Source organism: Haliotis rubra, unplaced genomic scaffold (genome assembly GCF_003918875.1).
Source record: "Haliotis rubra isolate DU_JTF1 unplaced genomic scaffold, ASM391887v1 Scf660, whole genome shotgun sequence".
In the NCBI taxonomy this organism is placed as follows: Eukaryota; Metazoa; Mollusca; class Gastropoda; order Lepetellida; family Haliotidae; genus Haliotis; species Haliotis rubra.
Genome location: NW_025767369.1, coordinates 190,624 through 216,541, shown reverse-complemented (window position 1 = coordinate 216,541; position 25,918 = coordinate 190,624). Strand labels below are relative to the sequence as shown.

General features: G+C 42.7%; 2 protein-coding genes across 6 annotated transcripts in view; both read right to left on the bottom strand.

The window, feature by feature from the left end:
- The window catches only part of LOC124257456 (oxalate:formate antiporter-like), a 47,410-nt gene extending 31,632 nt beyond the window's left edge, over positions 1-15,778 (bottom strand). For all 5 annotated transcript variants that reach the window (XM_046691517.1, XM_046691521.1, XM_046691518.1 and 2 more), the window contains exons 1-3: positions 15,664-15,778; positions 2,462-2,651; positions 834-960 (exon numbers count right to left, since the gene is read on the bottom strand). In XM_046691517.1, coding sequence (XP_046547473.1) covers positions 834-960; positions 2,462-2,651; positions 15,664-15,751 — 405 coding nt within the window. In that variant the 5' untranslated portion in view covers positions 15,752-15,778. The remainder of the gene's footprint in view (positions 1-833; positions 961-2,461; positions 2,652-15,663) is intronic.
- Positions 15,779-19,186: 3,408 nt separating this feature from the next.
- LOC124257446 (lithostathine-like) lies at positions 19,187-24,261 on the bottom strand. Its single transcript, XM_046691501.1, has 3 exons — positions 23,738-24,261; positions 20,868-21,306; positions 19,187-19,419 (listed from the first exon to the last, which is right to left on the bottom strand). Exons 1-3 carry the CDS (start codon positions 23,741-23,743, stop codon positions 19,187-19,189), a joined length of 678 nt encoding a protein of 225 aa, XP_046547457.1. The 5' UTR covers positions 23,744-24,261.
- Positions 24,262-25,918: the final 1,657 nt, after the last annotated feature.

Sequence of the window (25,918 nt, the reverse complement as noted above, 5' to 3'; positions counted from 1 at the left end):
GCTATGGACATTACAGAGACCCATCTTCAGGACACAGGCTATGGACATTACAGAGACCCATCTTCAGGACACAGGCTATGGACATTACAGGGACCCATCTTCAGGACACAGGCTATGGACATTACAGGGACCCATCTTCAGGACACAGGCTATGGACATTAGAGAGACCCATCTTCAGGACACAGGCTATGGACATTACAGAGACCCATTTTCAGGACACAGGCTATGGACATTACAGAGACCCATGGACATTACAGAGATCCATCTTCAGGACACAGGCTATGGACATTAGAGAGACCCATCTTCAGGACACAGGCTATGGACATTACAGAGACCCATCTTCATGACACACGCTATGGATATTACAGAGACCCATCTTCAGGACACAGGCTATGGGCATTACAGAGACTCATCTTCAGGACACAGGCTATGGACATTACAGAGACTCATCTTCATGACACAGGCTATGGACATTACAGACACAGGCTATGGACATTACAGAGACCCATCTTCAGGACACAGGCTATGGACATTACAGGGACCCATCTTCAGGACACAGGCTATGGACATTACAGAGACCCATCTTCAGGACACAGGCTATGGACATTACAGAGACCCATCTTCAGGACACAGGCTATGGACATTACAGGGACCCATCTTCAGGAAACAGGCTATGGACATTACAGGGACCCATCTTCAGGACACATATACAATAGAACTATTTTCAGGACACAGACAATGGCCATACACAATTGGACACAGGCTATGGACAATACAGGACACTTACTTTCAGGACATAACAGGGGAACTATAGTTTATATAAGGAAACCTACCTTCATTGCACAGGCCATGGGCACTGCATAAGCTATACCGACACCCAGTCCAAACATCAGTCCGTACGTGAAAACAACGGCAACGAAGGAGTGCTGGACTGACACGTACGTCAACAGGACTCCGGCACTGGAACACCACAACAACAAAAACAGGTGTGTTTTTTTATAAATTCCTGCATTCTAAGGCTGACCGTTGACAGTTGGTTTTATTAAGTTTTAATCAAATTATCCCTGACAACATCTTATAAAAAAAATAATAGTAATGCAGCTTTACATGCAAGAAATGCACACTGTCAATATGTTAAATTCAGGGTCAACTGTATTCTGTCATACTGATGCTGAAACAAATGCATGTATACCCAATGTAGCCCATGTAAGTCTAGGATGTGTGGCAAGTCTAGATTAATGTCAACAGAGTTTCTTAAAATGAAGAAAGTCTCTGGCTCCTTTTATTGTATCTAGTTTAAATTAAAACCTATTTTTCTGTAAAACATGTTCATTTTATAGACTAGAAGAAAGTCTCTATCATATTTTAATTAAAAAACCTTTTTTTGTAAAATATATTCATTTCAGAGACTAGCTGTTAGTAAAGGTCAGCTACTATAAAGTCGTTTATACAGGTTGCTTCCAACGAGGTCTAAAACCTGGTCAGGGGAGCTTAAAATGGTGAACATGGTCAATTATAGAAACATGAACACCTGGGCCCACTTGCACAGAGCAATCTTAGTTACAATCAATCTTAGGCCCCTACAATCAACTTTACAATCGCCATACAATTGGCCTAATCCACTTGCACAAAGCCGATCTTAGCGCGATTGTAAGACCGCATGGATTTAAGATCGCGATCTTAGCTAAGATCGAACTCTTCAACGGTGGAGGTGCGAATTTCTTAAACTCGACTCCTGTCGACAGTTGTCTGCAAGTGTGCATAGCATACTGCGCAAATAGAGAGTGATACTGGTACAATACATACCTCCCTCAATCGCACTTTGCAGAATTTTCATGAAAAACATTCCCAGAAATCTTCGAATGAAACGTGGACGATAGCATATATTTTTCTACATTTTAACTGTCTTGATTTATGAACTGAGAATGTGATATTTCAACGACGGAAATACCTACCCATGTTTTATGAAAATATTGAACTGAGAAAAAATACATTCATAAATTTGGGTCTAGATTTAATGACTTAATAATTATGAAAATTATAATAATATATCAAATATCGACAATATTTCCTTATGATATAACTGCATGATTTGCCACTGGTTGTCAATGAGACATTGTTTAATGCACAGCTGTTTTTTTGGGGATTTTTGTGTGTGTAAAATCCTAAATATACCCTAGAAGTATTGGTTTCCTCACAATATAACAAGAAAATGTAATAGGACTACAGGAGTGTTGTAAAGAATTCATGACGGGGAAATACGAATGTCAAATAATATATCGAGAGAGCAGTTGTTAAATACTCATTCAGAGTCTGTTAATGATATGACCCTATTGTGTTGATAAATATTTTTCTAAAAGTGAAATTAAAATTGAATCTTGATTTTGCACGTTAACTTGTATCTAATTTTTGATTACTTTAATAATGACCCTAAACTGTTACTAGCCAGTAAAAGTCAAACCTCATGAGCATTGATCCGAGAAGCGTGGTGAGTCGGGGGCCGATATATCGGTTGATGACGCCCCCAAGGAACATGGACAGTCCCTGACCCATTCCTGACATGGAGAAGATCCACACACTTTCCCCATACTGCAGGTTACCGGGGCTGCTGTACTTCCGGATGTACGAGGTCAGGTATGGGTTCAGATTGCCTGCATCAAAGACATTACATGTAGACACACAAACAAGACTTGTGGTCGAATAGATCTGAGGTAAATAGACCCCCAAGATCCTCATGATAACCCAATGGAAAATCCGGGTTCAGAATAGGCTTCAAGGGACCTTAACAACCTGTGGGAAGTCCTGGTGGGAGAACTCTGAGAAACCTTCGGGTTGAGGTAGATCCCAGATATCCTCATGTAATCCTTAGGTGCTGTTGTACAAAGCTAACTTAGCGCTAAGGTGACCGTAACTCCCATACCATAACATAGACTGAAGGTAGTCTTAGCTCTAAGGTGACCGTAACTCCCATACCATAACATAGACTTAAGGTAGTCTCAGCGCTAAGGTGACCGTAACTCCCATACCTTAACATAGACTGAAGGTAGTCTCAGCTAAGGTGACCGTAACTCCCATACCATAACATAGGCTTAAAAGGTAGTCTCAGCTAAGGTGACTGTAACTCCCATACCATAACATAGACTGAAGGTAGTCTTAGCGCTAAGGTGACCGTAACTCCCATACCATAACATAGACTTAAGGTAGTCTCAGCGCTAAGGTGACTGTAACTCCCATACCATAACATAGACTGAAGGTAGTCTCAGAGCTAAGGTGACTGTAACTCCCATACCATAACATAGACTTAAGGTAGTCTCAGTGCTAAGGTGACCGTAACTCCCATACCATAACATAGACTGAAGGTAGTCTCAGCGCTAAGGTGACTGTAACTCCCATACCATAACATAGACTGAAGGTAGTCTGAGCGCTAAGGTGACCGTAACTCCCATACCATAACATAGACTGAAGGTGGTCTCAGCTAAGGTGACCGTAACTCCCATACCATAACATAGACTGAAGGTAGTCTTAGCTAAGGTGACCCGTAACTCCCATACCATAACATAGACTGAAGGTAGTCTCAGCTAAGGTGACTGTAACTCCCATACCATAACATAGACTGAAGGTAGTCTCAGCTTAAGGTGACCGTAACTCCCATACCATAACATAGACTTAAGGTAGTCTTAACGCTAAGGTGACCGTAACTCCCATACCATAACATAGACTGAAGGTAGTCTCAGCGCTAAGGTGACCGTAACTCCCATACCATAACATAGACTGAAGGTAGTCTTAGCGCTAAGGTGACCGTAACTCCCATACCATAACATAGACTGAAGGTAGTCTTAGCGCTAAGGTGACCGTAACTCCCATACCATAACATAGACTTAAGGTAGTCTCAGCTCTAAGGTGACCGTAACTCCCATACCATAACATAGACTGAAGGTAGTCTTAGCTAAGGTGACCGTAACTCCATACCATAACATAGACTGAAGGTAGTCTCAGCGCTAAGGTGACTGTAACTCCCATACCATAACATAGACTGAAGGTAGTCTCAGCGCTAAGGTGACTGTAACTCCCATACCATAACATAGACTGAAGGTAGTCTTAGCGCTAAGGTGACTGTAACTCCCATACCATAACATAGACTGAAGGTAGTCTCAGCGCTAAGGTGACCGTAACTCCCATACAATAACATAGACTTATGGTAGTCTTTGCGCTCAGGTGACCGTAACTCCCATACCATAACATAGACTTAAGGTAGTCTTAACGCTAAGGTGACCGTAACTCCCATACCATAACATAGACTGAAGGTAGTCTCAGCGCTAAGGTGACTGTAACTCCCATACTATAACATAGACTTAAGGTAGTCTCAGCGCTAAGGTGACTGTAACTCCCATACCATAACATAGACTTAAGGTAGTCTCAGCGCTAAGGTGACCGTAACTCCCATACCATAACATAGACTGAAGGTAGTCTCAGCGCTAAGGTGACCGTAACTCCCATACCATAACATAGACTGAAGGTAGTCTTAGCGCTAAGGTGACTGTAACTCCCATACCATAACATAGACTGAAGGTAGTCTTAGCGCTAAGGTTGTTTTGTACAACAGCACCCTGGTTGGTTATTCCTGGGGTCAGAATACTTCAGGGTGTTATCTAAGATTCCATATTAAGTTCCTTTACCGGGGAAAATGGGAAAATAGCTTTTCTCTGAAAAAGCAATTGAAACCAATTTCCCGAGGCCAAGGGCTTACGGTTCAAACAAAACCAAGGAGGGAGTTTTGATCAAACTTATGAACCAACCAAAGATATACTTTAGATATAATTTCAATATTTGGTATTCACTGTTGAAATCAACTGGGATGCGACTGGCAGACGATACCTTGCCTTGCACGCGCAATGCATGTGCTCTGCACGCGCTACCCATGTCCTGCACATGCACTGTCCGCACTACCTGTCTTGTGAGGAACGCATGGTTCATACTGACAAGCAATCACATTCTTCACAGTGATCCCTTGTAGCCTAGTGGATCCAGGCAATTCTGTAGAAAATCCCTGGGATTTCTTGGAAACTGCCTGTGGAGGTTTACTCGGTAAAGGGAAAATCTGACGAGACAACAGAGTGACGTCACTGGAGGTATATACATAAAAGACAAGTCACCTGAAGAAGGCCATTACATTAATTTACACTCTATTTTAAACACAAAAATGATGAATTATTTTAGTTTACCGGTATACATTTCAGTCATGGAATTGTCCCCTGTCGAAGCCCGCATCAAGCCCTGTGTTCAGTCAAATTAATGTTCACATAAATTCTCGGGACAAGTTGACACTGGTCCGGTTCAGTTCAAGATAATGTCAGTTCTATCAGATTCTATCAGATAATGTCAGTTCTATCAGATAATGTCAGTTCTATCAGATTCTATCAGATAATGTCAGTTCTATCAGATAATGTCAGTTCTATCAGATTCTATCAGATAATGTCAGTTCTATCAGATAATGTCAGTTCTATCAGATTCTATCAGATAATGTCAGTTCTATCAGATAATATCAGATAATGTCAGTTCTATCAGATAATGTCAGTTCTATCAGTTCTATCAGATAATGTCAGTTCTATCAGATAATGTCAGTTCTATCAGATAATGTCAGTTCTATCAGATAATGGCAGTTCTATCAGATAATGTCAGTTCTATCAGATAATGGCAAGGTTTTTGTGTAGACGAAAGCCAACAGGCAAACAGTATCTGTTGTGGGCAACGTGAGGGAGATAAATATGTCAGTGTCTGCAAACAAGCATGTCGGTCAGTGATCAAGTTAGAAATGATCATCAAGTGACTCTTGGTTAACATCGATAGAACTGATTGTAAAGGAAACCTTGAATGATGTTGTGTATTTACAACACCCCCGATAATCCCATGCAAGCCTATCCTCATTGGTGTGAGTAGAAGAACTCCTGTACAAATATTTGAGGTAATGCTGAATGGGGTTGAACGTCACTTTCAAGATTACATGACGGATATTGTGATGTGCATGACATTCGTGTGGCTGGTGGTATTTGTCCAGACAAATGTAAGTTTGATGGTCCTGCACCGAAAACCAGTCCAACTTTTATGCCATTAGAGCCCGACATATTGTAACAACTGGTGCTACCAGTCCTTACATCTAACGTAAGATGTAGCCAGAGGGAGGATTGAACAACCACCTTCCATTCACCCAAACATGTTGTATTATGAACAGAGCTTCTTTTCAACACACCCCATTTCATTTATCAGAATCTTTCTAAAGAGTGAGTGAGTGAGTTTATTTCTATGCCGCTTTTAACAATATTCCTGCAATATCCCAGTGGGGACACCAGAAAAAGGCTTCACAAAGACCGACTGGAAGTTGCCATTCCAGAATTTTCTGGATTAAGAAAAATAAAAAGAAGATTACGTTAATAAGAGGAGGGAACTGTTTAATGTCAGGTTATTGTCACAGTAACACACGTTTTCAAATGTTTTCAGTGAAGGCTTTAGTCATTATATACATTACAACATTACACTGACTTAACAGCCAGACCATCGGGCGTGCAACTTTTTAAAACTGACCGTCCCAGACGGTCGGGCAGGCGGTAGTTTGCAACGCTGATTGTACCCACGTGGGGAATTGAACCCAGATCTTTGGTGTGATGAGTGAACGCTTTAACAACTAGGCTACCCCTGTGCCCCTTTTGAAAAGAGAAATCCATCAATTGTAACTTAACTCTTGTGACAACACATCAGAGAAATGAACAAAAAATCGCCTCGGAGAACAACTTCACCTTGGGCAACAAAGACTTAAATTGATGTAGATTTTACAAAACTCCAGGGGCAGATGTACAGACAACAATTCTACATCTGCTTACACATCTGCCAGTATCTACATGAGTTGTGCCACGCTGTGACCTGGGTAGAGGTCTCATGGATGATTGCTTAAGGACTGTTATTTATGTAGTTTCTCTCTCTGACTGGAGAGAATGTCTTTAGATCGAAAGCTGGAATGTGACTGAAATCTTTAAATCCTTGAGTTTACAGATTTGTAAGCATTAAAGAAGGTATTTTGAAGGAGAAGGGTAAAAATGGTGATGCATTTGAAATACGTAAAATGTTGGCACAAACATCAAGAAAGAGAATGAAGGAGTGTGGCTTTAGGTCAACATAGAATACTGGACTAACATACTCAGTCAGTCGGATATATTCAGCTGATGACATTTGTAAAGAGGCAAATATGCAGAAGCTATTCAGGCATGACCTGGGCTGTAGGATCTATGATTTACGGATCATTACTTGGTACATTATGTGTAAATAATCAATGTTTCTCATGACTTTATCCATTGTCATTGTGTCCATAGTATTTGAGTAGCAGGCAAATGAGTCATCCTTACCTTACAGATGATATCCTTATCTCATCTATGTAGCATAGCGTTGAGTCACAACAGATGACATCCTTACCTTCTCAGTGTATCAGGGCGTGGAATCACCAGACAGATGACATCCTTACCTTGTCAGTGTAGCAGGGCATGGAGTCATCCCACAGATGACATCCTTACCATGTCAGTGTAGCAGGGCGTGGAGTCAACCCACAGATGACATCCTTACCATGTCAGTGTAGCAGGGTGTGGAATCATCCCACAGATGGTATCCTTACCTTGTCAGTGTAGCAGGGCATGTAGTCATCACACAGAAGACATCCTTACCGTGTCATTGTAGCAGGGAGTGGAGTCATCACACAGATGACATCCTTACCTTGTCAGTGTAGCAGGGCATGGAGTCATCACACAGAAGACATCCTTACCGTGTCATTGTAGCAGGGAGTGGAGTCATCACACAGATGACATCCTTACCTTGTCAGTGTAGCAGGGCATGGAGTCATCCCACAGATGGTATCCTTACCTTGTCAGTGTAGCAGGGCATGGAGTCATCACACAGAAGACATCCTTACCGTGTCAGTGTAGCAGGGAGTGGAGTCATCACACAGATGACATCCTTACCTTGTCAGTGTAGCAGGGCATGGAGTCATCCCACAGATGGTATCCTTACCTTGTCAGCTTGCTGGTGATGTTAACCTTACCTTACAGATAACATCCTTACCTTGTCAGTGTAGCAGGGCGTGGAGTCATCACACAGATGACACCATACTTTGTCAGTGTAGCAGGACGTGGAGTCATCACACAGATGACATCCTTACCATGTCAGTGTGTCAGGGTGTGGAGCCATCACACAGATGACATCCTTACCATGTCAGTGTAGCAGGGCGTGGAGTCATCACACAGATGACATCCTTACCATGTCAGTGTAGCAGGACGTGGAGTCATCACACAGATGACATCCTTACCATGTCAGGGTGTGGAGCCATCACACAGATGACATCCTTACCATGTCAGTGTAGCAGGGCGTGGAGTCATCACACAGATGACATCCTTACCATGTCAGTGTGTCAGGGTGTGGAGTCATCACACAGATGACATCCTTACCTTGGCAGTGTGTCAGGGTGTGGAGCCATCACACAGATGACATCCTTACCATGTCAGTGTAGCAGGGCGTGGAGTCATCACACAGATGACATCCTTACCATGTCAGTGTAGCAGGACGTGGAGTCAACACACAGATGACATCCTTACCATGTCAGTGTGTCAGGGTGTGGAGCCATCACACAGATGACATCCTTACCATGTCAGTGTAGCAGGGTGTGGAGTCATCACACAGATGACATCCTTACCATGTCTGTGTGTCAGGGTGTGGAGTCATCCCACAGATGACATCCTTACCATGTCAGTGTAGCAGGGTGTGGAGCCATCACACAGATGACATCCTTACCATCAGTCAGTGTCATCACACAGATGGCCTTGTCAGTGTAGTGGTGGAGTCATCACACAGATGACATCCTTACCATGTCAGTGTAGCAGGGCGTGGAGTCATCACACAGATGACATCCTTACCTTGTCAGTCAGTGTACATCCTTACCTTGTCAGGACCAGGAGTCATCACACAGATGACATCCTTACCTTGTCAGTGTAGCAGGGTGTGGAGCCATCACACAGATGACATCCTTACCATGTCAGTGTAGCAGGGCGTGGAGTCATCACACAGATGACATCCTTACCTTTGTCAGTGTAGCAGGGCATGGAGACATCACACAGATGACATCCTTACCTAGTCAGTGTAGCAGGCCGTGGAGTCATCACACAGATGACATCCTTACCATGTCAGTGTAGCAGGGTGTGGAGTCATCACACAGATGACATCCTTACCATGTCAGTGTAGCAGGGGTGGAGTCATCACACAGATGACATCCTTACCATGTCAGTGTGTCAGGGTGTGGAGTCATCACACAGATGACATCCTTACCATGTCAGTGTAGCAGGGCGAGTCATCACACAGATGACATCCTTACCATGTCAGTGTAGCAGGGTGTGGAGTCATCACACAGATGACATCCTTACCATGTCAGTGTAGCAGGGCGTGGAGTCATCACACAGATGACATCCTTACCATGTCAGTGTAGCAGGGCGTGGAGTCATCACACAGATGACATCCTTACCATGTCAGTGTGTCAGGGTGTGGAGCCATCACACAGATGACATCCTTACCATGTCAGTGTAGCAGGGCGTGGAGTCATCACACAGATGACATCCTTACCATGTCAGTGTGTCAGGGTGTGGAGCCATCACACAGATGACATCCTTACCATGTCAGTGTAGCAGGGCGTGGAGTCATCACACAGATGACATCCTTACCATGTCAGTGTAGCAGGGCGTGGAGTCATCACACAGATGACATCCTTACCATGTCAGTGTGTCAGGGTGTGGAGCCATCACACAGATGACATCCTTACCATGTCAGTGTAGCAGGGTGTGGAGTCATCACACAGATGACATCCTTACCATGTCAGTGTGTCAGGGTGTGGAGCCATCACACAGATGACATCCTTACCATGTCAGTGTAGCAGGGTGTGGAGTCATCACACAGATGACATCCTTACCATGTCAGTGTAGCAGGGTGTGGAGTCATCACACAGATGACATCCTTACCTTGTCAGTGTAGCAGGGTGTGGAGCCATCCCACAGATGACATCCTTACCTTGTCAGTGTAGCAGGGTGTGGAGTCATCCCACAGATGACATCCTTACCTTGTCAGTGTAGCAGGGCATGGAGTCATCACACAGATGACATCCTTACCATGTCAGTGTAGCAGGGCGTGGAGTCATCACACAGATGACATCCTTACCTTGTCAGTGTAGCAGGGCGTGGAGTCATCACACAGATGACATCCTTACCTTGTCAGTGTAGCAGGGCGTGGAGTCATCACACAGATGACATCCTTACCTAGTCAGTGTAGCAGGGTGTGGAGTCATCACACAGATGACATCCTTACCTTGGCAGTTTAGCAGGGTGTGGAGTCATCACACAGATGACACCATACTTTGTCAGTGTAGCAGGGCGTGGAGTCATCACACAGATGACATCCTTACCATGTCAGTGTAGCAGGACGTGGAGTCATCACACAGATGACATCCTTACCATGTCAGTGTGTCAGGGTGTGGAGCCATCACACAGATGACATCCTTACCATGTCAGTGTAGCAGGGCGTGGAGTCATCACACAGATGACATCCTTACCATGTCAGTGTGTCAGGGTGTGGAGCCATCACACAGATGACATCCTTACCATGTCAGTGTAGCAGGGCGTGGAGTCATCACACAGATGATATCCTTACCTTGTCAGTGGAGCAGGGCGTGGAGTCATCACACAGATGACATCCTTACCATGTCAGTGTGTCAGGGTGTGGAGCCATCACACAGATGACATCCTTACCATGTCAGTGTAGCAGGACGTGGAGTCATCCCACAGATGACATCCTTACCATGTCAGTGTGTCAGGGTGTGGAGCCATCACACAGATGACATCCTTACCATGTCAGTGTAGCAGGGCGTGGAGTCATCACACAGATGACATCCTTACCATGTCAGTGTAGCAGGACGTGGAGTCATCACACAGATGACATCCTTACCATGTCAGTGTGTCAGGGTGTGGAGCCATCACACAGATGACATCCTTACCATGTCAGTGTAGCAGGGCGTGGAGTCATCACACAGATGACATCCTTACCATGTCAGTGTGTCAGGGTGTGGAGTCATCACACAGATGACATCCTTACCATGTCAGTGTGTCAGGGTGTGGAGCCATCACACAGATGACATCCTTACCATGTCAGTGTAGCAGGGCGTGGAGTCATCACACAGATGACATCCTTACCATGTCAGTGTGTCAGGGTGTGGAGTCATCCCACAGATGACATCCTTACCATGTCAGTGTGTCAGGGTGTGGAGCCATCACACAGATGACATCCTTACCATGTCAGTGTAGCAGGGTGTGGAGTCAACACACAGATGACATCCTTACCATGTCAGTGTGTCAGGGTGTGGAGCCATCACACAGATGACATCCTTACCATGTCAGTGTAGCAGGGTGGAGTCATCACACAGATGACATCCTTACCATGTCAGTGTCAGGGGGGTCGTGGAGTCATCCCACAGATGACATCCTTACCATGTCAGTGTGTCAGGGTGTGGAGCCATCACACAGATGACATCCTTACCATGTCAGTGTAGCAGGGTGTGGAGTCATCACACAGATGACATCCTTACCATGTCAGTGTAGCAGGACGTGGAGTCATCACACAGATGATATCCATACCTTGTCAGTGTAGCAGGACCTGGAGTCATCACACAGATGACATCCTTACCATGTCAGTGTGTCAGGGTGTGGAGCCATCACACAGATGACATCCTTACCATGTCAGTGTAGCAGGGCGTGGAGTCATCACACAGATGACATCCTTACCTTGGCAGTGTAGCAGGGCATGGAGACATCACACAGATGACATCCATACCTTGTCAGTGTAGCAGGGCGTGGAGTCATCACACAGATGACATCCTTACCTAGTCAGTGTAGCAGGGTGTGGAGTCATCACACAGATGACATCCTTACCTTGGCAGTGTAGCAGGGCGTGGAGTCATCACACAGATGATATCCTTACCTTGGCAGCGTAGCAGGGCGTGGAGTCATCACACAGATGACATCCTTACCTTGGCAGTGTAGCAGGGCGTGGAGTCATCACACAGATGATATCCATACCTTGTCAGTGTAGCAGGACCTGGAGTCATCACACAGATGACATCCTTACCATGTCAGTGTGTCAGGGTGTGGAGCCATCACACAGATGACATCCTTACCATGTCAGTGTAGCAGGGCGTGGAGTCATCACACAGATGACATCCTTACCTTGGCAGTGTAGCAGGGCATGGAGACATCACACAGATGACATCCATACCTTGTCAGTGTAGCAGGGCGTGGAGTCATCACACAGATGACATCCTTACCTAGTCAGTGTAGCAGGGTGTGGAGTCATCACACAGATGACATCCTTACCTTGTAGCAGGGCATGGAGTCATCACACAGATGATATCCTTACCTTGGCAGCGTGGAGTGGAGTCATCACACAGATGACATCCTTACCTTGGCAGTGTAGCAGGGCGTGGAGTCATCACACAGATGATATCCTAACCTAGTCAGTGTAGCAGGCCGTGGCGTCATCACACAGATGACATCCTTACCTAGTCAGTGTAGCAGGGCGTGCAATAATCCCACAGATGACATCCTTACCTTGTCAGTGTAGCAGGGCGTGGAGTCATCACACAGATGACATCCTTACCTAGTCAGTGTAGCAGGGCGTGGAGTCATCACACAGATGACATCCTTACCTTGGCAGTGTAGCAGGGCGTGGAGTCATCACACAGATGATATCCTTACCTTGGCAGTGTAGCAGGGCGTGGAGTCATCACACAGATGACATACTTACCTTGGCAGTGTAGCAGGGCGTGGAGTCATCACACAGATGATATTCTAACCTAGTCAGTGTAGCAGGGCGTGGAGTCATCACACAGATGATATCCTTACCTAGTCAGTGTAGCAGGGCGTGGAGTCATCACACAGATGACATACTTACCTTGGCAGTGTAGCAGGGCGTGGAGTCATCACACAGATGATATCCTAACCTAGTCAGTGTAGCAGGGGGTGGAGTCATCACACAGATGATATCCTTACCTAGTCAGTGTAGCAGGGTGTGGAGTCATCACACAGATGACATCCTTACCTTGTCAGTGTAGCAGGGCGTAGAGTCATCACACAGATGACATCCTTACCTTGTCAGTGTAGCAGGGAGTTTAGTTTTACACCACACTCACCAATATTCCAGCTATATACCGGCGGTCTGTAAATAATAGAATCTGGACCAGACAATCCAGTGATCAACAGCATGAGCATCGATCCGATGACATGGTCAACCAAGCCAGGGTGTCTGACCACCCGATCCCGTTAGTCTCCTCTTACGACAAGCATGGGTTACTGAAGGTTCATTCTAACCCGGTGTCTACTTGAGGGAGTATGAGTGAGTGAGTTTAGTTTAACGCCACTTTTAGCAGTATTCCTGCAATGCCACATCTTGGGACACCAGCAGTGGACTTCAGCCATTGTACAAATGTGGGGAATCGAACCCAGGACTTTGGCGTGAGAAGTGAACATTTCAAACACAAGGCTACCTCAGCACCCCAATGTCTACTAGAAATCATTTTCAGTAGATATTACTGACATAGCGTTTATGTATTGTCTTGTATTAGCCAAGTGTATTTGACCAAAGACATGTTACTGAACTCAGGCTAGAGGCTAGGGGTACAGGCAGTTAACTCTTTACAACTGTTTATGGAAAACTCATTGCAAGGCAATATTTCATATTAAAACTAAAACCACATTTTGTATGTTGCATCATGGGGAGCAGCGTCAGATCTGGTGAAGCTAGTTATTGTACAGTGAAGCTGGTTATTGTACAGTGAAGCTAGTTATTGTACAGTTATTGTACAGTGAAGCTAGTTATTGTACAGTGAAGCTAGTTATTGTACAGTGAAGCTGGTTATTTTACAGTGAAGCTAGTTATTGTACAGTGAAGCTGGTTCTTGTATGGTGAAGCTGCTTATTGTACAGTGAAGCTGGTTAATTTATTGTATGGTGAAGCTGTTTATTGTAATGTGAACCTGGTTATTGTACGGTGAATCTGTTTATTGTACGGTGAAGCTGGTTATGATATGGTGATCCTGGCTATTGTATGGTGAAGCTGGTTATTGTACAGAGAAGCTGGTTATTTTACGGTGAAGCCTTCTGTGACTACTTGATATTCTGGTACATATATTTCAGTACATTCAAGATTACATCAATAGAAAGTTGCTGCAGCATGTACAATTATAAACATCGAGCCTCTTGGGCTTAAGCATGGCTGAAAGAATGAATGAAAAAATACATACCAGGACATTTATTTGAGTAAATTAATTGTGATAACTAATCACCTAATAATATTTTAGAGAAGATTATTTTCATGGGTGATATTTCTTTTATAGGTACTGTGAAAGTTGCAAAATAAAATTAGTAGGCAAACATTCACTAAATACTGATTGGATTAAGCAGGGCTATATGGTTCTTTCCAGAGTGCAAGCTGGAGATACAACCAGACAAGCAGTGATTGTACCGATCATGTACACACACTGAATCCTGCAACATCTGGCTGGCTGGCCACACATGCGGCAAGGACACCACAGACATATGGATCACTGACATATACGGGAAATAACATTAATTGTTCAGACATTATGCTTCAGCTAATCAAATGCACCATTCAATACATTGCTGCCCATTTACAACCTGCTTATCCTATTAGCTGACTATAACAGGGTTGATCTACCATATGTACACTACTTAATGAAGATTATCTAATTTATGCATTGGATTTCTCATATGATTAAATACATTTGCCACCTACATCAACGATATTATACATTGTATAGATCTGCTCCCTTGAAACAATTTCTCCCAAAACTTTTTGGAAATAATTTGTGTTAATAAAAGAATTCTTTATACAAATGGTTTGCTCATTTCATGCATGATGGCCCTCAAAATTTAAAAAAAATAAAAATGTCCACATCATTCAATTAATACAAACATACTGATATCATCTAAAATATCAATTTGCTCAATAGTCTGAAACAGTTTTAGAACTTTAGGCAAATGTATTATTTTGATCTTTATTCACTGAATATATTTTCATTTTTTTCTAGGTAGATCTATGTTTATGGTGGATGCATGCATAATAGTTTTAACTTTTATAGCTGTAGGCAATGCTAGGCATTATCCAAACAAAATACTGAACAATTTATTCCACGGAAGAAGGATGCGTTGCGTGTTTAGCCTTTATGCTTCATATAAATAAACTCGTATTCCAGCCAAGGCCTACACACCTTGGTGCAAAGACGTCTAGTTATATGCTGGACTACATCTAGGCCTAATCAATATGGGACTTGATTTCTCAACATAAGAAATACTTTAATCAGAGCCCTTCGGTAAAACATGATATCATTTCGACGCCTGCATCTGCTTCATATATTGACTGCATAGTGACATACGAAATGTCAGTCGGTGAAACATATGTGATCAGAAAAAATCTGTTGACCGACCCACTACTCTGGAGTCATATCAACAACAGGTGGACATCTGGCAAGTGACAAGCACACTTCAGATCGGATATCATAAAAGTCAATACAAATCTTACCGAACGTATAAACTGTTCCGAGAGTGAGATGCACCAGCACCCCACCCACTATCACAAGATATTTACGCCACCTGTCAGGTATCGCCATTCTTTACGACTGTCAACAACTTTAATGACTGATCCCTGTAGGGAGAAATCATTGTATGAAATTGACGCCGGCGTGTCACGTGGTTTTGAAGAGGGTCATATGACTGCGGGGAAACGTACAGTCACGGTTAAAAGGCATGAATCTGATATTGATCTACTTAGGACAATAATAAACACTTGTCAGCCTCTTCGGATTATATATACGGACGCAAATATTACATCACAACGAGCCTGTGAACACAGGGGCTTGTAACGCTACTCTAAAGAGACCCCGTCAGTGACAGCTATAGATCTATCTATATATAACTGGATGGCAGTTTTTAGCGTTATATGTACAAGCTCCTGCGCCTGTGAATGGCTCTTTTACACATCTCATTCAATACCTTGATTCGATTGACAGTGATATTTAAATTTAGTTTGAATTCGATCTAGAGATGCCCGTGTACAATGCGAACAAAATATTCCAATTTGACATAAATTTGATTATATATCATTGATTGATAACAACACATATTTTTACTCCTTGTTTTAAGCTGGATTTGTAAATTTGTTTTTTTAACATTATATATGTTTTGAATAATTATTGCATGTGTATGGGGTATTTCTGGACAGTAAGGAAGATTTTCTTGACCCGGGTACCAAATCCTGATCAACAGGTCCCTGTTATGAAAGCGGAGACTTATTACAAAGTATTACATTGTTCATACTATCATTCCGATATTAGCATTGCACATTCGGGTACAGCACATCACTAAGCATCTGAAAACCAAGGGACATCTAACCAATGTTGAATGTGCGAAATCAAATACATTAATGACTTCCTTTGTTCCCACCGGTGGCACCAACAGCGATATGGACAAGTCAATCGCGGTTGTAAAGAAAATACAGGAGAAATCCAAATGACACAATTTAATGAGAACATGAACTTGCCGATCTGTGTTTACGCTGGCAAGTAAAGCTGAAGTGAAACGAATGCATGTTTTTTTAAAACAAATGAATGTGTGTTTTAATAGGTTTGCATCCAATAAATCCCAGACAAGGTACAAACTGCAATGAGTGTGTACAATCGTACTTGAAGATGAAAAATCGTAATAAATACACCAGGTAGGCAGTAACAAAACATTCTTCTTCACAACAAATATCACTAAAATAACGTTTGATGACCTGACGGTTAAAACTATAAACTGTCAACTCCTGGACAGTAAAATCACAACACAATGGACAGTTTGTTTGCTAAATGTGAACAACTCTTTATAAAATGTACAGATTGATTTTTCGACGATTATTGAAAAAGTACTGACGCATTAAAGCCTAAACTCTGAATAAAGACCTAAAATAACTATATCTAAGAATTGACAGCAAAACAAATGTGTGTCTGCTGATGAGGATGTCATATTTCCTGTTGAAACGATCATATTCCGCGATCTTGTTTCGATACCCAGGAGGGTGCCCTCGCTTAACGCGCAATTGCAATAAATAGAGAGGGTGTCAAGCAATTACAGACAGATCTGTAACTTTCTAGATCCTTCTGCCAAATGTCAAAACCTGATATACTTGCAAAATAATGAAAATGCGAGAGAAAACGACCATTATTCTTGCGCCCCATGTTCTTCTTTCACTGTCCAGCGAGGAAATGGAGTTGATTTTTGGGCAACTCCACATTTCGCGTGGACAGCGCTTCCACCCTGTGAAACATGCATGCACTGGGTGTGATTCATTCAGTGAGGAAATAACCCCATATCACATACTCCACAGTGACTGAAATGCCCTTTAAATCTCCCACGTGCACAGGCTGCCCAGGACATCTTGCAGATCACCGCTGCCGATGTTGTACACCGACGTGGCAAGTGGTCAGCGTAGACCACACGTGCAACACATCCGGTGGAGTTGAGACACGTTGGTAAATGAGTCAATGTTAACCTTCTGGCGCCTCATAAACAGCTTTGGTAGAATACACCATGTGACCTGAAAGTGAGTCAGTGAGTTTGGTTTTACGCCGCTTTTAGCAATATTCCAGCAATATCACGGCGGGGGACACCAGAAATGGGCTTCACACATTGTACCTATAAGGGAAATGGAAGGGAATTCGAATCCATACAGGTCTGTAAACCGGGCTAAGAGGTAAGGTAGCGATCTGAACGTGTTTTGGATCTTCATCAATCTTTCATTTTAGCATATTGATATTATCACAAATGCCATTGTGATCAAACGCAAATGAGAACACGGGCGGACCTTCACTATATCAACTTTTATCACTATATACTGGATTTAAAAATAACCTCGTGTGCTTCTATAATAACTCTGTAGCTGTGAATTCAAAAGGGGATGTATGTATAGAGACTCGGTACTTATATCGGAAGGAAAAGTCATGTGCATCTCCGTTAAAGTCTATGTTTAAGTCACCAGGAGATCCGGAATACTCAGGTTGGTAAAGGTGTGACCACAGTGTTATCACCGAGGGAGGCAAGTCAGGCTTGTATCTCTGTATCACGATGTTCCATGCAAATCTCTATGTGTGTTAAGCAGATACGTATATGCTGGAATAGGACTCTGGCAGACAGCAACCCCGGATATCCCTTTTTATAAATAATTTGCTAATCTCATACATTTATCATATCTAATCTGAGACACAATCATAAAACCCTTTTTCTTTCTTCTTCTTCTTCTTCTTCTTCTTCTTCTTCTTGATGGTTGTCTAGTAGCAACTGGGATGCCTCCACCCTCAGCAAATCATTACTGTAGTAGTAACTGGGATAGAGTGGCACCACCAACACCGACACAGTGAGAAGGTGGGAATATCATATGCGTTCTGGAGGTGAATTAAATTCGCTGCTTTTTTGCAAGTCCACTTGAAATGTATTTTGGAAATACAAATGCTTAAAACAAGTTGACTTAGTGTCTTGTATTTGCAGAATGAGATGCTTAGTAGCATGTGTACAAAAATAAACTTTTTGGTCATTGCAAGATTCGAATATTTATGTTAAATTCGACAAATCAGTGGTCATTTCTGTTTTCTACTCGTTTTGTATATGTACACATTGGTCACGATAGCATTCAGAGAAAGTTTATTTCACCTTCAAAGCAAAATGTTTCATTTTCCTGAGTAAACATTGTTTTCTTCAGGCATCAGATTCGGCGTTATTGCCGTATGGTTTCACGTCTTATGAACATATCTGCACTCACATGGAAACATACAGTAGTTGTTGTTTGATCCGTTGCAGAACGGAAAGGCTGTCTATTTTGCCATGCATACATGCACTTTGAGTGGCATTCTTAGAAGTTGGAGAGTCAGATATCTGTATCGAAACGTCGCATCCGCTGAACAAAGATGCTGATCATTCATCAAGTTTGTCCTTATCTGCACTGTTGATGTTACACATATTCCACAGTGAGTGAGTGTACTTGATACACTACATCCCGCTTCTAGCCTAGGTCCTTACTTCAGGACACTCAAGTTGATCTCACACATGAACTTTCGAGAATACTTGCACCCACCATCGTTCCATAGAGGCTCCTTTTGTTGAGTGTGTGAGATCTGGACGCAGTTCTCCTGTCTCCACCTGAAGGAGTGACTCGGTTGGCCAGGCTCCCAAGCTGTGTAGACGAGCGGCGAACCATCCACCCACAGGAACGTGTTGGAGTGGAGCTGATCATGGAGACCTATCCACACTGTTAAACATACAAGATCATGAACTCTATAAACATTGGACATCAACAAGGCCCTACACTGTCATACACACAGGGTGTGAGCCCTATCTACACTGTCATACACACAGGGCGTGAGCCCTATCTACACTGTCATACATACAGGGTGTGAGCCCTATCTACACTGTCATACATACAAGGTGTGAGCCCTATCTACACTGTCATAAATACACACAGGGTGTGAGCCCTATCTACACTGTCATACACACAGGGCGTGAGCTATATCTACACTGTCATATATACAGGGTGTGAGCCCTATCTACACTGTCATACATACAGGGTGTGAGCCCTATCTACACTGTCATACATACAGGGTGTGAGCTATATCTACACTGTCATACATACAGGGTGTGAGCCCTATCTACACTGTCATACATACAGGGTGTGAGCCCTATCTACACTGTCATACACACAGGGTGTGAGCCCTATCTACACTGTCATACATACAGGTGTGAGTCTATGTATGTGACCCAGATTAAGAATCTTTTTCAGGAACGCATTCTTGACACCCCAGGCACACCCCATCCCCCAATAATGTCCCCACCCAAACTGCTGCACGATTGAGACATGCTTAGAATATACAATATGTGGATGTACACATTTCAACAAATATTCACTCAATAAAGATGACATGGATATTTTATCACAAAGTAGCAATTGTGTTTGTTGTGTTGTTGCCACATTGGATTTAAATGTTCCAAGAACAAAAGTTAATGACATTTGAGACACGTCAAACGTTCCCCATCCAAACTAAAACAAAGATGCCATTGTGTGAAATTCAGACAAAGTGCGAGAAAGTGAGTGAGTGAGTGAGTGAGTGAGTGGAGAAGGCATCAGTAGGGGTAGTTGGTGTTAGGAGATACAACTCTCATACATTCCTTCCGCCGTCTCTTATATAATTGTAGTCATGAGGATCTAGTCTGAGCAACCTGTCTGAGTCGTCAATGATTTGTCAATCGATCTCGAGTCGACAGTTTTCAATCACCAATCAATGAGCAGCAGCACCACCACATCGTCATCACCATCATCACCACCACCACCACCATCATCACCACCACCATCATCATCACCATCATCACCACCATCATCACCATCATCATCACCATCATCACCACCATCATCATCATCACCATCATCATCATCATCATCACCATCATCATCATCATCATCACCATCATCATCATCATCATCATCGATTCGACTATTTACAGTCGTCAATCATTTATCAATCAATCTCGAGTCGACAGTTTTCAATCACCAATCAATCAGCAGCAGCACCACCACCACCACCACCACCACCACCACCACCATCATCATCATCATCGACTCGATTATTTACAGAACGCAGCCATATAGCTGGAATATTGCTGAGTGCGGCGTAAAACTAAGCTCACTCACTCACTCATCATCACCTGTTTGATACTGCTTCATCAAGCTGGCGATCTCCCTATGTTTCGTCTCATCTTTAACCGTTACAAGATCGGCTCCTTTATTCCTGCAACTCCTCCTCGCCTTGAGCCACGGGGAACCACGTGTGTATATCTTCACACAGGAAAGGCTGTCTTCCAGGAATGTGTACCCTCTTTCTTGGCACATCTCTGAGAAGGATTTACCATTCCCACCAAACAAGGAGCATCGTCTGTTTGTTGTATTGTAGGTGTAGGATCTGCATGGAAGGACTCTTTGACAGTTGCTGATGCAGTTGATGTACGTGTCAACCTTGGTCAGCTTGGCCTGGTACGTCTTCAGGTTGAGGTGAGTCTTGGTACCACTACAGATATCATCGGAATATGCTTCACGAAATGATAGTAACAGTACTATCTCAAGAACAGATCCATATTGATTGATGTTCTGCGAGAATGAAACGATCACTAAATCATATCAGCATTGGGACATGATCGATAATGACTATAAAACCATATACGTTTTTTAAAATTTAAATTATTGGTGGCATTTAGAAGTGATGACCATGAAGAGGTACATTTATGGATGTCAGTTTTAGAAAACGGCCGATAAGGCATAATGGCTACTTGAAAGAATTGGCTAGTGACATATTTTTATAAAATGTCAAAACCATACACATAATCTAAATTATGGTAAAACATTCTCGTTGAATGGTTCTTAGAGGAAGGACATTTATAGATGACAGCTAATGTGTTCAAAGTCCCCAGGATTTCAAATGAGCTGAATCATTATAAATTAATGCCCCATATCGGATAATAACATCCCATGGACTAGTGAGACCAATTTAGCACATTCCACACTGTCACAAGAATTCCTTCACGGTGATATTTGGGGACCACTGACATATTAAATGTCAAGACTATTGCTTCCCGATGTATAACATATGGACTAAATTCTCTCCATTAAAACTCCATGTGTCCAACTCCGACAAATACATCAAATTTAAATTTAATTTTATTTTGCTACTATCGACAAATATAAGGCCATATTTGAAATGACAGTGAGGGTGTTATGAAAAGTGCCTGTAAAATATATGTGGGGAGTGTAGATCAATATCTGGCTTATCTGTCATGTTCGGACATACACGGGGGCGGTAGGGTAGTCTAGTGGTTAAAGCGTTAGCCCGTCACCCGGAAGACCGGGGTTCGATTGCCCACCTGGGTTCTATGTGTGAAGTATATTTCTCGTGTCCCCGCCGTGATATTGCTGGAATATTGCTAAAAGCGGCGTCAAACTAAACCCACTCACTCGGACATACATGACTGCCAGACCCCATACTGTTGACTAACCTGCGTTTGGTTACCCCTAGTATTATGAAGAGGGACACTTTTTATGGATACACAACTTCTTTATTACAATAGATGCAATGTTTCGGTGTGCATGTATCTGCTGACGTCTTCTACCATCTGTTAAAGCCTTGGTGTCTGTAAACATTGTTTAACACTATCGATACACAGCCTTCCCTGGCAGAACATAATGTTGGCCGCCTGTCTCAACGTGCTGTCCAAGCACAGGGTGAACGTTCAGTATGATAGATATTGTGTTCTTAGCACCGCACGGTATTGTAAATGTGCACCTCAACCACATATTCAAATACATATGTCAAAGGACGGCTGGTGTCTGTAAACTACAGTATCACAAATAACTCATATCATTGACTGTCTAGAAACATTTCTGCTTTAACCAATCGTTTTAAGGTGATATTTTGAACTGATATAACTTGTTTGAAACGTTTGGTAAAACTAAGTGAGAAAGAGTAGGTAATCCAGAATTTCAGGATTTGGCATTTAAAAGTTGAGTACCTTTCGCGGATAAAGATCACTTCCATAAAATCAATATCCGAAGTAAAAGACACACAAAGATTCCCACATCAAATCTACGTTTTTCGAATGGATTCTCAGTTATTGCGAACTACCTTTTTCTCCATGACATAATGCTAGTTGACACTTTCGAACGTAAACGTACGTTAAAGTTCCCAAAGATGCGTTTTCGCGCTGTGCAGTCGTTCCATGTACACACACCATCATTATAATGACGACATTATAACAATCAAACACTTATTTGGAAAAATATTTGAAATTTCATGTATCAATATCACCTATGCGTTTCTTTTTTGTCAGAGTATACCTGGGAAACTGCTGAGAGCAGCGTTAAACAGCAAACAAACAACACCTAACAAACGCATAATGCTGCAAAACGTCAAAGCCAGGAACAACCTCCTTCGAAACGTTCCGTTTGGCGTAGAATGGCAAATAAGAAACAGTTCCAAGGGGTCACTTGATGTTCAGTTATGTTAAACGAATGAAAGCTATTGTATGGTAAATGTCTGAGAAAACAATATGGCCAAAGTTGGACTACCTCCATGATGTCATCCAGGTGACAGATGGGGCACTTCGACAAGGAGGCATCCCAACGGGCAGGGTATTAGTTTGACTGATTTGCTTAGAGTAATAAATTGCAGCCTGTGCTGCAGTGTTGACCTGCCCTTGCATGTGTTTATGACTGATGCCACCTGTGCGACAGTGCACGCGTACTTACCCTCATACCTGCTGTCATCCATGTTTGATAGTGATCCATAACTCACACCGTGTCACACTACAGTTGACTCCGATATTAGCAGACAATTCCTAACATGATGTCAAACAGTGTATAAAAACGAAAAAAATAATCCCCTCACATTTACAGAGCACACAGAATGTATATGGGTGAAAATTTGCAAAAAAGAGGAATGGCGTTTTCTACTCTTATTTCTGCTTTCGTTACCATATTAAACATTTACTATCTGAGCAGTGTCCTGCTCTACTAACTTAAAACTTACCCTCATTGTTATTGTGCTAGCAGTGTAGTGGAGAGTTCACGAGATGCTGTCTGTCAGTCCACCTCCGTGTGCTCATGTGGGAGAGTATTGATCTGAGGCACCCGTCGCAAGTTGACGCCACTTTCTCACAAGACAATATAGTGCTTTGTCTCCAGTTGAGACCCTATACAAACAGGGTTATACCAAGTTAGGAGGGGGACAAGTTCTGAACGTATTCTGATAATTCTCCACAGACGTGTCCTACGGTTCCTGAGTTCCTGGTGTAGAAGGCTACCGTAGTGGACACAGAAGACATGACGTCATCACTTTTCCACAACGTTTGTTTAGATGTGTTTTGACTTTAGAACTATGTATTCTCACGCAGAGTTGCATACTACGCTAAATGCTTCTCAGACATCCGAAGCAATCAACTTGTCAAATGACGCAACAAACTTTAAACGTTTGAAGTCTTCACTGCTTTCACTTTTGTCTCTGGCTGATTGTTAGGAACGAAAGACTCATTCATGATTCAAATCATTTAATAACGTCAGCTAGGTCTGCTAATAAGCGACGTAAATCCTGAAATGATTAACCCAAAATGAAAATTGGTCATTCATTCAAGTTTCTCATGATAGATGCCTACTGTATTAACTATGTGACTAAGGCTCCATAATCAAATCATAGATTTCGTATCACCATTTCCTTCAGTGTGGCATTTGAAAGTTTCTTCACCTCTTGGACTCCACGTGCAAGATTCCCTCATGGTCACACTACCACTTAATGATGTCTGCCTGGCTGGCTGTAACGGTTAACCCTCTCAGATACATGACGACAACGAGGTTGGCAACTTGGCCCATTATCATCCTTACACAGTACCTAGTCACTGCGAGGTCCACATATTGCATGTTTGGTTCATATAGAGCCTTATATACGTAGAATATTGTATAGTATTCCCTGAAATTACTGAGAAAGTTGTTTCGGCAAATATCTAATACATGTATATAAACTATAGAAGTTTTACTTAAATGAATATGTTGACATATGATTCTAGTGTCTTTTTGAACAGTGCATTTGTACGTGTCTTTTCAGACCTCCTTGCCCTGCAATACACGACTGAATGCGCCTAGGTACACTACCGATGAAATCGTGTGACAGCGTATCGCAATATTCGACCACTTCTTTCTTCATGTGGGGCGGTAGGGTAGGTTAGTGGTTAAAGCGTTCGCTCGTCACGCTGAAGGCCCTGGTTCGATTCGTCACATGGGTACAATATGTGAAGCCCATTTCTGGTGTCACCCGCCGTGATATTGCTGGAATATTGCTAACAGCGGCGTTAAACCATACTCAGTCAGTCAGTCAGTCAGTCAGTCTAAACTTGAACAGTTTCTGTTCAGTGTAGCCCGCAGTGTGTTTTGTGTCGTTATCGTGCTGGAAAATATAATTATCTTCATTACAGTGTTCGGGCCGTTGGAAGGAGGTGATCATTGAAGACTTCAACATATCGTTCTTTCGTAAAACAATTCCAGTGAAAATACACAACGGGCGTCACCCCACGTGATGATATCCAACACCACATGTAAAAGTTCGGGCTATCTTTTGGGCGTTGGTACAAAGGTTTCACGGGGTCTTTTTTCAAAATTTTCACACAGTTCGGAAAAAGCCAGAAAGAACTTTCATGAGCAAAGAAAACATTATCCCAATCTTGATTTTCGTGAGTCCTACACCTACACTACAAGACTAAGTTTCTTTCTTTTTGTGCATCTTTCATCAGTGGTGAGAGAATTCCGCCCTTCTCCACCCAGTTAAGTCTTTGTAATTCTCGTCTAAGGATTTCATTACATACCTGAGGACGTCCTCTATAAATCATCTCATTTCTGATATTCTCAACGCATTTCAATTTGACCAAGTACTGAACTTCCTTGGCCTCCCTGCTCTTGTCTTGTGCTCAATCCCAACTCCTGACTGAATATTCTTCAAAATTCTGTATAATGTAGACAGAGGAATTTCATGTCTACCAGTTAACTCTTTTGCATGAGTCACACCCCTTTCAAAATCATCTATGCCATGTCAACAAAGCAAGCCATCAGCTACAGCAAAGGAGATAACTCTTGATGTAGTAAGGTTCATTCTTAAGACAACAAGAGTTGCCTCCCATATTGAGTACCTTATTACGTAATGTAACAAATATTTTAACATTCTATT

Coding starts and splice junctions, on each gene's coding strand:
- LOC124257446 (XM_046691501.1), bottom strand. Junction 19,420..20,867: donor GATGAAGCAGTATCAAACAG/GTGATGATGAGT, acceptor TATGTTTAACAG/TGTGGATAGGTCTCCATGAT.